Genomic DNA, 17,265 nt, shown 5'->3' with positions numbered 1-17,265 from the left:
CAGCTGCACGTTGCTCTGAATCCACTGGTTTGTTTGGTGTTGCCATGAAAAGAGAATTTTAAATGTTTGCCCAGTTTGGAGGAAGAATTCCTCAGAAAATAACCAGGTTCTGCAAAGTGAACAGTGTGTTTTCCATGTGGAGAAAACCCAAACCAGTGTCAGGACTGGGAAATGCTCAAACCTCCCAGTTTGGCAAACTGGAAATATTCTCACATGATTTTAGCAAATCAGTTAAATTGTGAACCCTGCTTGAGTCCCTGCTGGAAGTCAAATCTTGATTTGAGCTTTGCCAGATGAAACAAAAATCCCCTAAATTGAGCTCAGAATCCACTGGTTTTATGACTTCATGTTCTGTTTGGTGTTGCCATGAAAATATTTTAAATGTTTGCTCAGTTTGGAGGAAAAATTCCTCAGAAAATAACCAGGTTCTGCAAATTGAGCAGGAGGCAAAACCAAACCAATGTGGAGAAAATCCAAAGCAGTGACAGGACTGGGAAATGCTCAAACCCCCCAGTTTGGCAAACTGGAAATATTCCCTCATGGTTTTAGTAAATCAGTTAAACTGTGAACCCTGCTCACTCCTGGATTCAAATCTCCACCTGAGCTTTGCCAGATAAAACAAAAATTCCCTAAAAATGAGCTCAGGATCCACTGGTTTTATGACTTCATGTTCTGTTTGGTGTTGCCATGAAAAGAGGATTTTAAATGTTTGCTCAGTTTGGAGGAAAAATTCCCTAGAAAATAACCAGGTTCTGCAAAGTGGGGAGGAGATAAAACCTCAGTGTATTTTACACATGGAGAAAACCCAAACCAGTGACAGGACTGGGAAATGCTCAAACCCCCCAGTTTGGCAAACTGGAAATATTCCCTCATGGTTTTAGCAAATCAGTTAAACTGTGAACCCTCCTTGAGTTCCTGCTGGAAGTCAAATCTTGATTTGTGCTTTACCAGATAAAACAAAAATCCCCTAAAATTGATCTCAGGTGGTCCCAAACTGCCTGAGCTTTTAAAGTATCAATTCTCTGGAAAAAAAAATATATTTTCCTCACTTTATCAGCATTTCTTGGAAAAGATTTGCCTGTTACACTGTTGAAATGTAACAAAAAATGGGTTTTTGTGGGGTTTGTGCAGGGATTTTGGGGTGGACAGAGGGCCCAGGTGCTGCTGCTGCCTCTTCTCAACATTGTGCTCGTGGTTTTGGGGCTTTTTTTCCTTTAGTTTAATCTGGAATTGATTAAATAAGTGGGAATTGTGTGTGAAAAGATTATTATGACACAACAAACCTGTTCTAAAATTCCATCATTACTGCCTGCTTTGAGTCTGAACCAGCATCTCTGGCTTGTTAGAGGCAGGGTTTTTTATGCTGATAAATGTTGAATTTGCTGTAGTTTCCTTCTTTTTGGACTTGATCTTTTTTTGCTCAGTGTGGCTGGGATAGAACAGCATTCTGCAGGCTTTTTGAAAGAGTTTTGGAATTATTTTTTTTCCAGACTGAGTCATTGAAATTGTCCTCTGTGACTCTTGGTGGCTTCCAGAGTCCCAGATTTCTCTGTGGCCACCCAAAGTTCAGTGTCATGAGGGCATTTCAGGATATTCTGTGTCTGAGTTTCTCTTGCCAGGTGAAACCTGGGCTGGGTGAACTCCACAATCCTCTGCAGATTTTGTTTTATTTCCAGGAGGGCAGGAAATAAAACTTTATTTTTTTTCCCAGGAAAAGGTGGGATGCTGAAGACCTTGATATTCTTTTTCAAACAGCAAAAAAAAAAAAACAAAAAAAAAAAAACAAAAAAAAAAAAAAAAAAAAAAAAACAAAACCTCTGAAAGAGAGGATAAGGAACATTGATTATTTTGTGGAATCATGGCCACATTTTTAATTTTTGGCTCTCCTGGAGGCAGCAGGACCCTGCCACGTGCACACCCCTCTCTCAGGAAGTGGCTGGAGCTGCCACAGAAACCCACATCAGCTTTTTTAGGTCATTACCAAGCTGGACTAAATTTATCCTGGGAGGTTTTGTATCCAGATTGCTGCCCCTGTCCCTGTTTCTGGAGCATCAGCCCTGCTGAAATCTCTGTTTCCTTTTCATCCCCAGGCTGAGCCTGGCTTGGGGAGCTCCTGGCTGAGGAAGTGGAGGTGGAATTGAAGGGAAGAGCAGCAGGACATGGAGCTGATGTGTGGATGAGGGGTTTGAGTCCCATCCAGGCTGCCAAGAGGAGAATCCTGTCCCATTTTTGTTATATGGATCAGCTCAAATCCCAAAAAATTGTGGAGATTTGTGTAGGTTTAGGGTGGGAACAGCTCAGGGTAAAGGGAGAAAACCACTTTTCTCATTTATCTCAAGTAAGGAATATTCCCATTTTAATTTATTTATTTTTTTTCCAAGCCCCACATCTCTGCTAAAATTATCAAATGGCAGAGATGAGTAAAGGGAAGGAAAATAAGTCACTGTGGCAGCACAAGGGGAGCAATGAGTTGGTTCTGTAATTCCAAGCTGTCTTGATTTGAATTTCCTTGATTGTTGCAGGATCCTGGTTCTTTGCAGCAGCTCATTGGTTAATTGGGGTTGGTTTGTTTTTTTTTTTTTGTTTTTTTTTTTTTTTTTTTTTTTTTTTTTTTTTTTTTGTTGGATTAGTAACATTGTCCTCCAAAACTGCTTCAAGTGTGTCAAGGCTGCTTAATTCAGATTTATTGAAGAGGGCTGTGATAAATGTGTGTCTTTGAAAGCTTGGCTGGCTCTGCTGGAGGTCACCTGGAATTCAGAGCATCTGGCAGAGGTCACTCCAAGGTTTTTGTTTGTGCTGGGGACAACTCAGGGGGTTTTTAGCAGGAGACACTTCAAACTTGGTGACAAAAATCCCACTTTGCAGGCAGCTGCACCTGCTAAGGACTGAACTGTTAATTAGTTTTTAGTGCAGTGGCAGTGGTGTTCCTTTGTCTCTTCTGTAATGGTGATTCAAAGAGATGATGGCAAGGAATCTTCTGAATTTCACTAATTATGAGAAAGCTCTGCCTTCCCTCCAGAGCTGCCCAGCACAGCCTGAAAGCTGGGAATTGCAGCTGGGAATTCCTGACACCACCATCACATTTATCCTGAGTGTGGGGTGTGTTCCAGCCCTGAACCCAAAGCTCAGCTTCCATTTTAAATTACAGTAATTTCACCATTATGAGCTGCACCATTCTGACTAAAATTTTGGTCTGAACCCAAAATGTGGCTTATAATTGTGAAATTACTGTAACTGCTGGAATTTTTATTTTTATTTTCTGTTTGATCCACATAACAAACCCCAGGTATTGTTATTCCTGCAGAAAATCTCCAGGTGAATTTTTAATTCCTGCAGCTCTCCAAAATAGCAGGACATAAATTTAGGGATGATTTGTGAAACTCCCCTGAGCTCTGCCTTGTGGGATAATGAAACCAGAACAGATGTGCTAGAACAGGAGCAGGAGTGTGGATGAGCTACTCCTGATTCCAGCAGATAACAACCTCACCCCTCTTTTTTTTTTTTGTTTTGGGGTTTTTTGGATTTTTTTTTTGGTCTTGCAAGTCAAATTCTCCCAAGATTTTGTTTTGTTTTGGGGTTTTTTTGGTCTTGCAAGTCAAATTCTCCCAAGATTTTGTTTTACCAACACCCTCTGCTCTTCTGCTGCTCCTGTTGTAAAAAAAAATTCCTGGCTGGGCAGGTGGGATGGAATTCCCAGAGCAGCTCTGGCTGCCCCTGGGGGTGTCCAAGGGCTTGGAGCAGCCTGGACTGTGGATGATCTTTAAGATCTCTTCCCACCCAAACCATTCCTTGATTTGAATCCCTCCCTTCCTGAGAAATGCTGACATCAGAGGCTTCCCACAATCAGAGAAATCCCCAGGGCTCTTCCTCCTGCTCCTGGTGCAGCTGCTGAGCAGAGGAAATGATCCAAAACTCAGAAAACCATAAAAAAAATTAAAAATAAATATTTTCCATGCCTGCCTTGAGCATGACAGCTACCCTGGTATCTGGGTACCTCTTTCTGGTTTTGGTGTTGTCCCAGCTGTGCCTGGCCTGGTTTTGTTGTTTCTCAGACATTCCCAGATGGAAAAAAAGCTCCCAGAGCTGTGCTGGCTCCTGGCTCAGCCCCTCACACTGCAGCTCCTGTGGGGATCATTATTCTGTGTCCTTCTTTCTCATGTCTTCCTCTGGAGCACAATGTGTCTTGCAGGAAAAAAAAATCCTGTGCAGTCAATCCCTTGGGAAAAGCCAAAAACTCCTTGGAAATGCTGCAGATTTCAACTCAATTTTTTGTGGGTGAGTTTTGTTCTTGGTGCAAAATCTACTGGTGGGAGCTGCATGCAGGAGCAATTGCTGGGATTAAAGGAAACTTGATTTCCTCAACTTCCAAGGCTGATAAATGAATTTTTTTTGTAGATGGTTTGGTGATGAACTGAACTTTTTGCAGGTGGTTTGGTGATTAACAGCCCTGTGTCTCATTCATTGACATTTAAAGCAGAATTGGGTTGAGCTTGGAGCAGCCTGGAGTGGTGGAAGGTGTCCCTGCAGGTGGAGCTGCATGGTTTGAAGGTTGATTCCAAGCCAGACCAGCCTGTGATTCCACTTTTCCAATTAATGGCTTGATGGGTGGCAGCTGCTTGTACTCACCCAACCTTGGAAATGGTGTGTTTGTATTTTCTCAACACTGAAATCCCACCTGACTTGGCAGAAAACTGAGTGACAAACTCAGATTTATTCATGAAATGAATAAGTTTATTATTAAATGAATAAATTTTAAAATGTGACCATTTAAATAGAAATTTAAATAGAAATTTAAATAGAAATTTAAATAGAAATGACCACATTTACTGGACAGAAATGAGGGCCCAGCCCTTCTGTTGGATGTTTATAGGAAAACCACAGTGCCCCACTGCCCTCATTCCTTTGGGAGGATGAAGAGGATAATTGATTTAATTGCTGTGACACTGGCATCTTGGATTGCTGCAGGAATTTATGCACAAAACCTTGGCATGCAGGAAGCTCCTGCACCTTTTCCTGCAGTTTCCTGGTTTGTGGGTTTGTGGTGTTTGGATGTTGCAGGTGACCTGGAAAGAAGGAAAATTTTATAAATTTCAGGTGTTGTGTAACCAGGGTGGTTGTTCCTAAATCACTTTGGGTTTTTTTCTGCTTTGGAGTGGAAGAAAACAGAGAAATTGTGATTGTTGTAATTTCTCAGGAGCTCAAAACCCAAGAAAATTGTTTGTAAATCCTGCCTGAGCTGCTCCTTTAAAACACTCTGAACAAAACCAAGGAGGGGAGAAGCAAATCTGATCCCTCTGCAAATTCTGGCAGGGAGAGAAGGGAACAAATCCCATCCAAATCCCATCCTCTGGGCTTTAAAAAGGATCTGTAAAAATCCAGAATATTTCCATGTAGGATTGGAAGGATCTCTGCAAAACAAACCCCAGTGTGGAGATAATTCTGTTTTCCCTCTGGATTCTGTTCCTGGCAGGAATGGAGAGCTCTTGTAAACATTGATGACCTGGGCTGCAAATGGGTTTTAAATGAGCTTTTGGAAAAGGGTTTTTTTTTTTTTTTTGTGGGTGTTGTTTCAGCACTTAAGGAAGAATTTTGGGTGCAAACCCCTTGCCAGTGATGTTCATCTTGATTTCCCACTGCTTGTGAGCTGCTCTGAGAATCAGGAGAGCAGAATTTCATTTCTTCTTCAAAATACATTTTATTATATGGAATTGTAATAGTTTTGGAAGGAACAAAAATCCCCAGGTGCCTCAGGAATGATCCCCCCTGAAAAAAAAAACCACCTGGAGCTGGTGGAGCTTTTTCAAATTGATGATGGGAAATCACTGAAGCCAAAGCAGGATTTTCCTTGTGATACTTTGGGTGAAAGGAATTGCACTAATCTCAAACCTCATTTCCATTTTCAGTTGGTTTTTCTTTCTTCCACCCATGCTGGAGAAATCCCAGTGGGTTTGGAGATTTATTTTAAAGCATTTTTCTTTGGGGATTGGCAGGTAAGAACCAGGAAAGCTCAGAACTGCTGGAGCTTCTGGCTCAAGTAGTGAAGAATTCTGGAACAAGCAACTGGGGAATGGATAAGTTTAGATGAAATTTAGGAATTTTCTTTCTGTGAGAGTGGTGAAACCTTGGCTGTGGCTGCCCCTGGGTCTGTGGAATTATCCAAGATCAGGTTGGAGCACCCTGGGATGGTGGGAAGTGTCCCTGTCCATGGCAGGATGGTTTGGAGATCCCTTCCCACCCAAATTTTATAATTCTAGAGATACCAGAGTGTCTCATTCTATGAGATCTCGTCTTCAGGGGACAAATCCCCCCCAAAAAAATACCTTTGGGAGACTTTACTGCTGCTGTGGTTGGAGCAGGAAGCTCCTGGCTGAGAGGCAGTTTGGGTTTTTACACAAAAATTGTGGAATGGAAGCTGGAGCAGCTTTGTGAGCACAGAGCTGCCTCATTTTCACTGGCACTGTCCATTCCTGAGTCTGCTTCAGAGCTCAAGCCCAGCTTGCCCAGGCTGGAATTTCAAGCTGTTGGTGCTGTCTCAGTTCTGACAACAATGGTTTAAAAATCCTGGTGCAAATGGGATCAGGAAATGCATCCCTGAGTATTTCTGGTGGGTTTGGAACTCTGTAAAACAACTCCAGACTGGAGAGAATTCTGTTTTCCTTGGTGTTGGAGAGGCTTGGGGAGCAGGACAGCCAAAATTCCTCAGGATTCTGTTCCTGGCAGGGCATGGAGAGATCTGTGGGGATCCTGAGCAGGACTCTGGAAATGAGATCCTGAGCAGAATTTTGGAAATGAGATCTTGGGGGATCCTGAGCAGGACTTTGGAAATGAGATCCTGGGGGATCCTGAGCAGGACTTTGGAAATGAGATCCTGAGCAGGACTTTGGAAATGAGATCCTGAGCAGGAGTTTGGAAATGAGATCCTGTGGGGATCCTGAGCAGAATTTTGGAAATGAGATCTTGAGCAGAATTTTGGAAATGAGATCCTGGGGGATCCTGAGCAGGACTCTGGAAATGAGATCTGTGGGGATCCTGAGCAGGACTTTGGAAATGAGATCCTGAGCAGGACTTGGAAATGAGATCTTGGGGGATCCTGAGCAGGAATTTGGAAATGAGATCCTGTGCAGAATTTTGAAAATGAGATCCTGAGCAGAATTTTGGAAATGAGATGCTGAGCAGGACTTTGGAAATGAGATCCTGGGAAATCCTGAGCAGGACTTTGGAAATGAGATCCTGGAGGATCCTGAGCAGAATTTTGGAAATGAGATCTTGGGGGATCCTGAGCAGGACTTTGGAAATGAGATCCTGGGGGGATCCTGAGCAGAATTTTGGAAATGAGATCTTGGGGGGGATCCTGAGCAGGAATTTGGAAATGAGATCTGGAGGATCCTGAGCAGGAATTTGGAAATGAGATCCTGGGGGGATCCTGAACAGGCTGGAAATGAGATCCTGAGCAGGACTTTGGAAATGAGATCTTGGGAAATCCTGAGCAGAATTTTGGAAATGAGATCCTGGGGGATCCTGAGCAGAATTTTGGAAATGAGATCTTGGGGGATCCTGAGCAGAATTTTGGAAATGAGATCCTGAGCAGAATTTTGGAAATGAGATCCTGGGGGGATCCTGAGCAGGACTTTGGAAATGAGATCTTGGGGGGATCCTGAGCAGGCTGGAAATGAGATCCTGAGCAGGACTTTGGAAATGAGATCCTGGGGGGATCCTGAGCAGAATTTTGGAAATGAGATCCTGAGCAGGACTTTGGAAATGAGATCCTGGAGGATCCTGAGCAGAATTTTGGAAATGAGATCCTGGGGGGATCCTGATCAAAATTTTGGAAATGAGATCCTGTGGGGATCCTGAGCAGGACTTTGGAAATGAGATCCTGGGGGATCCTGAGCAGAATTTTGGAAATGAGATCTTGAGCAGAATTTTGGAAATGAGATCCTGAGCAGGACTTTGGAAATGAGATCCTGTGGGATCCTGAGCAGGACTTTGGAAGTGTTTCCTCCCCCTGGTGATTTGGCAGTCCAAGGTTCAGTTTGTTCATGGGAAGCCTCTCCCAGATCTGATTTTTCTTGAAGCATCCCAGCATGGAGTGTTCATTAAACCAATTCTCAGGATTCTCTGCTTTCACACTTCCTCAGGTCAGAGTTAGACTGGAGTTTGGGCTGAGGATCAGAATCATCCTCAGTCTCCATGGCCCAATTCTGCAAATTCTGGAGGCAAGGAAAGGTCCTGGCAGTGAGCAGCAGAGAGGATGTGGAACCTGCCCCCTGCTCTGTGCCAAAACTAAATTTATTTTCACTTCAAATATTTCCTTTGACACTTTCTCCTTCCTGCCACAAAACTCTTTTATCTTGTTTCAAATCAAGACCTTGACATAATTCTAGATTTATTTTTTTTTTCACCCCTAAATAAGTCTTTACCAAAGCTCAGCTCTTGGCTCCTCTCATCTCATCCCAAGGGTTTTCCAGCAGGAAAAAAAAAAAGTTTGTCCATTTGGGGCTTTGTGGCAGTTTCTGAATGACTCTGGAGCTTTCTGTGAGCAAAAAAATCATTTCAGTAAAACCTACAAAAAACCAAACCTACAAAAAACCAAACTCATTCCCCTTGAGGGAAAAAACCACATCTTAAAATAATATTTTTTTTCCCCCCCTGAAGACTAAATTGAAGAATTATTTGAATATTCTTTTAACAGAACTGCTGCATTCTTGTAAATCATGTGATGAGGCCCAACCCCAAAATGTACTTTATTCTTGGTCTTGGTTTGGGCTCATGCTCAGTGCTGTGGTTTCACAGCCAGGGTTTCTCTTTGACAAAACTTTCAGCACTTTTTGAATCCCCCCAAAGAGGAAATGAACCGTTACCAGCACACCTGGGGAAAAAAAAAAATTTAAAAATTTCATTTTCTCCTTCTGATATTTCTCTGAAAACACACTTAAAATTTCTGGCTGTTTGAGAAGTTGATTATTTGTACAGGAAACTCTCCATTCCACCAGTATTTCCCATCTCCATGGAAACCAACTTCCCTGGGTGGGAGCTTGGAGTGCTGCAGATGTTAAATGTGATTTCAGCTCAGATGTGTGGCCACCAAAACAACTCCAGGTCCATCCTCAGAGCTCCTGGATGGAAACTCCTGGTGAATTCTCATCATTTCCAGCTCTGAATTCTCCTGGGAAGCTCAGAGTTGAATTTTTTGGGCTGTTTTTGCTTCTCAACTTATCCCAGGATCCATTTAGAGTTTGCTCATTGATGGTTGATCTTGATTAGGTGTTAATTCACCTCTTGGTTTGGCTTTTTCTGAAATTTGAGGAGATTTTTTGCTTTGTGGTCACCCACAGGGACATCACTTCAGCTTTATTGATCCCAGCTTCATCCCAACTCCTTTTTATCAAATCCAATCCCCTTTAAAATCCCTGTGCCAGCTTTTTCTCACTTTGATTGATTCATCTCCCTGCCAGGACTGGTGGAGATTTCATGGAGGGAATTCCTGGTGCCACCTCTGCAGTTCAGTTGGACACATTTCCAGACTGTTCCAATCTGTTTTCTCTAATATAAAATATAAAATAACAGCAAAAGTTGGAAAAAACCCTCTGAGATCATCAAATCCACCCCAAGTGCCACCTCCCCAGGGCTTTAAATCCCTGCAGGGATGGGAATTCCAATATTTTACAACATTTTCCATGAAGGAATTTTCTCCAAAATCCACCCTGGGGTTGTTCCTGGAGCAGATCCCAAATCCCCCTCAGTGTCCCCTCTGGTTCCCCCTTTTCCCCTCCCCATCTCCTTTTATTGCATAAAAAAATCCATTATATACCTCCCTTATTTTTTTTTTCTCAAATTAAAACTTTTTAAGGGAACCACACAGTTGTGGAGAGCAGTGAGCTGATTTATTTTCTGTAGGAAAAAAGGGCAGTGCTGCTCCCAGCATGGATTGGGATTCACCTTTTCTTCCTTTTTGGAGCAGGAAAAACACAAGTTTGGAGGCTGGAGGGGAGGAAAATGCTGACTTGGTTTGTGCTGATTTTTCCCTTCCACCTTCCCCTCCTTACTCAGATTTCTTGGCACAGGGATGGGTGGAAATGATCCAGATGGGAAATCAGGAGCTCCAAAAAAAAGCAAAGCTTTGCTAGAACAGCATTTCCCTCTCCCCAAATCCACATTTTCATCCTTTTGCTTCCCAGGAAATTCCTCTTGATGGGCTCAGTGGTGCCAAGGGAGGAGAATTTTCCATCCTTGTGTAAAATTGGGAGGGAATAATGGAAAATTTCTTTTTTTTCTGCTGTGATTTCTTCCCTCAGGCAGGTAAAACCTGGTGGAGAAGTGACCAGGAAAGGATTTTTTCCCCCAAAGCAAAGCTGAATTTCCAACAAGGAAACTCTTGTGTGCAGTAAAATAAAAACTCAGCAGGCAGGCCCAGGTTGCTGTTCAATTTTAATTCACAATTCCTGCCCTTGCAGGGTGGTTTTGGCAGCAAACAGAGCTGGTGTTGTCCTGCAGGGAGTGAAATCCCCTCTGTTTGTGCTCTGAGCTTTCCAGGAGTGCTTTGCTGTCCTTTTATTTTTGTATTAATTAAGGATTAAAATCAGTTTTGTGGCTTTCAGAGCTCTGGGAGTCACAGATTTTAATACTGGAGTAATTTTAGCCTGGAGTTCTCAAGAAATCAGGTGCTAAAAATCCAACTCTTGCTGCTCCCAGAAATCCAGATCCATTTGGCATCCTGAGGTGATGAGGAGATAAAAGCAGCAAGGGCAAAAGTCCTGGGAGGGATTTGGGTGATGGTTTTGAAATATTTTAGGGCTGGGTTTGTAGCTGTGAGCTTGGCTGTGGGGACAGGGATAACCTGGAATCAGGAGTGGTAAAATTTGTCTTTATTCATTAATTACTTGGGTTTTTTGTAAATGTGACTGGTGAGAAGTGATGGGAGAGTGTGGGAGCAGAGATTGGTGTGGACTGGAAAGGGTGGGCTAGAAAGCCCAAAAAAATGATTTTCCAAAATGATCTTCCCAAAATGATATTTTCCAAAATGATCTTACAGAATGATCTTCCAGAATCTTCCCAAAAAATGATCTTCCCAAAATGATCTTCCTAAAATGAGCTTTCCAAAATGATCTTCCCAAAAAATTCTGGGTGAAGTGTGGACTAGAAAGCCCAAAAAATCATCTTTCCAAAATGGTCTTCCCATGTGATCTTTCTAGAATGATCTTTCCAAAATCATCTTCCCAAATGATCTTCCCATGTGATCTTCCAAATGATTTTCCAAAATGAACTTCTTCCCAAAATGATCTTTCCCAAAATCATCTTCCAAAATCATCTTCCCAAATGATCTTCCAGAATGATCTTCTCAAAATGATCTTTCCAAAAAAATCATCTTCCCAAAAAAATCATCTTTCAAAATGATCTTCCCAAAAAATTCTGGGTGAAGTGTGGACTGGAAAGCCCAAAAAAATGATCTTTCCCAAAATGATCTTCCCTTCCCAAATGATCTTCTCAAAATGATCTTCCCAAAATGATCATCTTCCCAAAATGATCTTTCCAAAATGATCTTTCCAAATGATCTTCTAGAATGATCTTTCCAAAATGATCTTTCCCAAAATGATCTTCTTCCCAAAATGATGTTTCCAAAATGATGTTTCCAAAAAAATGATCTTTCCCAAAAAAATGATCTTCCTAAATGATCTTTCCCAAAATGATCTTCCCCAAATGATCTTTCCAAGATGATCTTCCCAAAATGATCTTCCCTAAATGATCTTCCCAAAATCATCTTCCAAAATCATCTTCCCAAATGATCTTTTCCAAAATGATCTTTCCCAAAATGATCTTTCTCAAAATGATCTTTCCCAAAATGATCTTCCTAAATGATCTTCTAAAATGATCTTCTAGAATGATCTTCCCAAAATGATCTTCCCAAACAATTCTGGGTGAAGTGTGGACTAGAAAGGGTGGATTAGAAAGCCCAAAAAATGATTTTCTAAAATGATCTTTCCAAATGATCTTCTAAAATGATCTTCTAGAAGGATCTTTTCCAAGATGATCGTCCCAAAATGATCTTCCCAAAAAAATCATCTTTCAAAATGATCTTCCCAAAAAATTCTGGGTGAAGTGTGAACTAGAAAGCCCAAAAAATGATCTTAGGAAAATGATCTTCCCAAGATGATCTTTCCCAAAATGATCTTCCCAAAAAAATTCTGGTTACAGTGTGGACTAGAAAGCCCAAAAAATGATCTTCCAAAATGATCTTTCCCAAAATTATCTTTCCCAAAATTATCTTAATAAATGATCTTCCAAATGATCTTCCCAAAAATTCTGGGTGAAGTGTGGACTAGAAAGAGTGGACTAGAAAGCCCAAAAAAAATGATTTTCCCAAAATCATCTTCCCAAAATGAACTTTACAACTCAAATTTTCCCATGATTTTATTTTGTTTGGGGTTTTTAAATTTTTTTTTTTGGTCTTACAACTCAAATTCTCCCAAGATTTTGGGTTTTTTTTGGTTTTTTTGGGTTTTTTTTAAAATTTTTTTTGGTCTTGCAAGTGAAATTCTCCCAAGATTTTGTTTTGTTTTGGGTTTTTTTTGCAGTTTTTTTGTTTGCAAGTCAAATTCATGTGAGATAATGATTTTCTGGGAGCTGTGGGAGGAGAAAATGAAATTTTTCAGAGCAACCTCAGTGATCCCAATGCTCTCCCAAATACAGAAAGGGCTGGAAAAATCTGAGAATTCATCCCAAAAACTGAAAATTCATCCCAAAAATCTGAAAATTCATCCTAAAAATCTGAAAATTCATCCCAAAAATCTGAAAATTCATCCTAAAAATCTGAAAATTCATCCCAAAAATCTGAAAATTCATCCCAAAAATCTGAAAATTCATCCCAAAATTCTGAAAATTCATCCCAAAAATCTGAAAATTCATCCCAAAATTCTGAAAATTCATCCCAAAAATCTGAGAATTCATCCCAAAAATCTGAAAATTCATCCCAAAAATCTGAGAATTCATCCCAAAATTCTGAGAATTCATCCCAAAATTCTGAGAATTCATCCCAAAAATCTGAGAATTCATCCCAAAATTCTGAGAATTCATCCCAAAAATCTGAAAATTCATCCCAAAAATCTGGAAATTCATCCCAAAATTCTGAAAATTCATCCCAAAAATATGAAAATTCATCCCAAAATTCCTCAGACACTGAAATTCCACGTGGGGAGCTCAGAATATTTTGAATATTGGTTTTTTTTCTCCCTGCATTGAACATTTTTCCTTGACTTTGCCGCGCCAGCATCGAGAGCAAACACGAAGTGACGATCCTGGGGGGACTCAAACGAATTTGTCGTGAAGTTTTATGGACCACAAGGAAGTGAGTGCAGGAAAAAGCTGCTGGGGGATGAGGAAATGGCATTTCAGAGGGGAAAAAAAAAGCAAATTTAAATGGGGGGTGGCATTTACACAGTGGGGTTTGTCATTTAAATAGTGGGTTTTGTCGTTTAAAATTGGATTTTGTCATTTAAACAGTGAAATTTGTCATTTTAAACAGTGAAATTTGTCATTTAAACCTGGATTTTGTCATTTAAAAATTGGATTTTGTAATTTAAAATGGATTTTGTCATTTAAAAAGTGAAATTTGTCATTTCTACAGTGAATTATGTCATTTGAACAGTGGATTTTGTCATTTAAAACTGGATTTTTTCATTTAAACTGTGAATTTTTTTCATTTCAGCAGTGAATTTTATCATTTAAAAGTGGATTTTATAATTTAAAAGTGGATTTTGTCATTTAATCAGTGATTTTTGTCATTAACCAGTGAATTTTTTTTCATTTCAGCAGTGAATTTTATCATTTCCACAGTGGATTTTGTCATTTAATCAGTGAATTTTGTCATTTTAACAGTGAATTTTGTCATTTTAGCAGTGGATTTTATAATTTCAGCAGTGAATTTTATCATTTAAAACTGGATTTTATAATTTTAAAACTGGATTTTGTCATTTAAAAAGTGAATTTTGTCATTTGAACAGTGAATTTTGTCATTTCAACAGTGAATTTTATAATTTAAACAGGGAATTTTGTCATTTAAAAGTGAATTTTGTAATTTAAAACTGGATTTTGTCATTTTAAACAGTGAATTTTGATATTTCAGCAGTGAATTTTATCATTTAAAAGTGGATTTTATAATTTTAACAGTGGATTTTATCATTTAAACAGTGAATTTTATCATTTAAAACTGAATTTTGTCATTTAATCAGTGGATTTTATAATTTCAGCAGTGAATTTTATCATGTTAAGAGTGAATTTTGCCATTTCAGCAGTGGATTTTGTCATTTAAAATTGGATTTTATCATTTCTACAGTGGATTTTATAATTTAAATAGTGAATTTTGTCATTTTAAAACTGGATTTTGTCATTTCTGCAGTGAATTTTGTCATTTAAACAGTGAATTTTGTCATTTAAGCAGTGGATCTTGTCATTTAAAAGTCGATTTTGTCATTGTAAAGAGTGAATTTTGTCGTTTTAAACAGTGAATTTTATAATTTAAAACTGGATTTTGTCATTTCAGCAGTGAATTTTATTTAAAGAGTGAATTTTGTGATTTAAGCAGTTAATTTTGTCACTTAAACAGTGGATTTTATCATTTAAAAGTGAATTTTATCATTTAAACAGTGACTTTTGTCGTTTAACCAGTGAATTTTATAATTTTAACAGTAGATTTTTTCATTTAAACAGTGGATTTTTTCATTTCAGCAGTGAATTTTGTCATTTAAAAGTGGATTTTATAATTTAAACAGTGAATTTTTTCATTTAAACAGGGAATTTTGTCATTTAATCAGTGGATTTTATCATTTCAGCAGTGAATTTTATCATTTAAACAGTGAATTTTATCATTTAAAATTGGATTTTGTCATTTAATTAGTGGATTTTATAATTTCAGCAGTAAATTTTATCATTTAAGAGTGAATTTTGCCATTTCAGCAGTGGATTTTATAATTTAAACAGTGGATTTTGTCATTTAAAAAGTGAATTTTGTAATTTAAAACTGGATTTTTTCATTTAAACTGTGAATTTTTTTCATTTCAGCAGTGAATTTTATCATTTAAAAGTGGATTTTATAATTTAAAAGTGGATTTTGTCATTTAATCAGTGATTTTTGTCATTTAAACAGTGAATTTTTTTCATTTCAGCAGTGAATTTTATCATTTCCACAGTGGATTTTATCATTTAAACAGTGAATTTTATCATTTAAACAGTGGATCTTGTCATTTAAAACTGGATTTTGTCATTTAAAAAGTCGATTTTGTCATTTCAGCAGTGGATTTGGTCATTTAAACAGTGGATTTTATCATTTCAGCAGTGAATTTTTTAATTTAAACGGTGGATTATGTCATTTAAAACTGGATTTTGTCATTTCAACAGTGAATTTTGACATTTAAAGAGTGAATTTTGTCATTTAAAACTGGATTTTGTCATTTCAGCGGTGAATTTTGTCATTTAAAAGTGGATTTTATAATTTTAACAGTGGATTTTTTTCATTTAAACAGTGAATTTTATAATTTCATCAGTGAATTTTGTCATTTAATCAGTGGTTTTTATAATTTCCACAGTGAATTTTGTCATTTAAAACTGGATTTTTTCATTTGATCAGTGGATTTTGTCATTTAATCAGTGAATTTTATCATTTCAGCAGTGAATTTTATCATTTAAACAGTGGATCTTGTCATTTAAAACTGGATTTTGTCATTTAAACTGGATTTTGTCATTTCAGCAGTGGATTTGGTCATTTAAACAGTGGATTTTATCATTTCAGCAGTGAATTTTTTAATTTAAACGGTGGATTATGTCATTTAAAACTGGATTTTGTCATTTCAACAGTGAATTTTATAATTTAAACAGTGAATTTTGTCATTTAAACTGAATTTTGTCATTTAAACACTGGATTTTGCCATTTGAACAGTGAATTTTGAAATTTAAACAGTAAATTTTGTCATTTCAGCAGTGGATTTTGTCATTTAAAAAGTCGATTTTGTCATTTAAACAGTGAATTTTATAATTTAAAACTGGATTTTGTCATTTCAGCAGTGGATTTTGTCATTTAAACAGTGGATTTTATAATTTGAACAGTGAATTTTGTCATTTAAAACTGGATTTGGTCATTTAAAAAGTGAAATTTGTCATTTAAAAAGTCGGTTTTGTCATTTGAACAGTGAATTTTGTCATTTAAAAAGTGAATTTTATAATTTAAAACTGGATTTTGTCATTTAAACAGTGAATTTTATAATTTAAAACTGGATTTTGTCATTTAAAATTGGATTTTGTCATTTCAGCAGTGAATTTTATCATTTAAAAGTGGATTTTGTCATTGCCACAGTGAATTTTGTCATTTCAGCAGTGGATTTTATCATTTGAGCAGTGGATTTTATAATTTAAACAGTGGATTATGTCATTTAAAATTGGATTTTGTCATTTAAACACTGGATTTTGTCATTTAAACAGTGAATTTTATCATTTATACAGTAGATTTTATAATTTAAATAACTTTTCCCACCTTAATTGAACACCATCTCCAAAGATAAGGAGATTCTACTTTTAATCAGATTTAATTTTGATTTTTGTGCTGAGATCAGCTCAAAACCATGGGAGCTTTTTCCTGTCTGTTATTCCAGAGATTTATTTTCCCAAATGCTCTGATTTGTTTATTAATTAATTTATTTTAATTATTTATTGATTGTCTAATTGTTGTTTTTCCCTTGCAGCACCCCTATGTTATTTATTAATTAATTAATTTTATTATTTATTGATTATCTAATTGCTGTTTTTTCCCTTGCAGCACCCTATGTTATTTATTAATTAATTAATTTTATTATTTATTGATTGTCTAATTCCTGTTTTTTCCCTATGTTATTTATTAATTAATTTCTTTTTATTATTTATTGATTGTCTAATTGCTGTTTTTTCCCTATGTTATTTATTAATTAATTTCTTTTATTATTTATTGATTGTCTAATTGCTGTTTTTTCCCTTGCAGCACCCTATGTTATTTATTAATTTATTAATTTTATTATTTATTGATTGTCTAATTCCTGTTTTTTCCCTATGTTATTTATTAATTAATTAATTTGATTATTTATTGATTGTCTAATTGCTGTTTTTTCCCTATGTTATTTATTAATTAATTTATTATTTATTGATTATCTAATTGCTGTTTTTTCCCTTGCAGCACCCTATGTTATTTATTAATTTCTTTATTTTATTATTTATTTATTATCTAATTGCTGTTTTTTCCCTTGCAGC

General features: G+C 37.5%; 1 protein-coding gene across 1 annotated transcript in view; it reads left to right on the top strand.

Moving 5' to 3' along the window:
• UBE2H (ubiquitin conjugating enzyme E2 H) overlaps window positions 1-17,265 on the top strand; it is a 51,035-nt gene that overhangs the window by 10,362 nt on the left and 23,408 nt on the right. Inside the window, 2 exon segments of the mRNA XM_033059053.2 lie at window positions 13,265-13,304; window positions 13,306-13,342. Coding sequence (XP_032914944.1) covers window positions 13,265-13,304; window positions 13,306-13,342 — 77 coding nt within the window.

The sequence above is a fragment of the Catharus ustulatus genome, chromosome 4 (assembly GCF_009819885.2).
Source record: "Catharus ustulatus isolate bCatUst1 chromosome 4, bCatUst1.pri.v2, whole genome shotgun sequence".
Lineage (NCBI taxonomy): Eukaryota > Metazoa > Chordata > Aves > Passeriformes > Turdidae > Catharus > Catharus ustulatus.
This window is presented reverse-complemented; position numbering and strand designations above follow the sequence as displayed.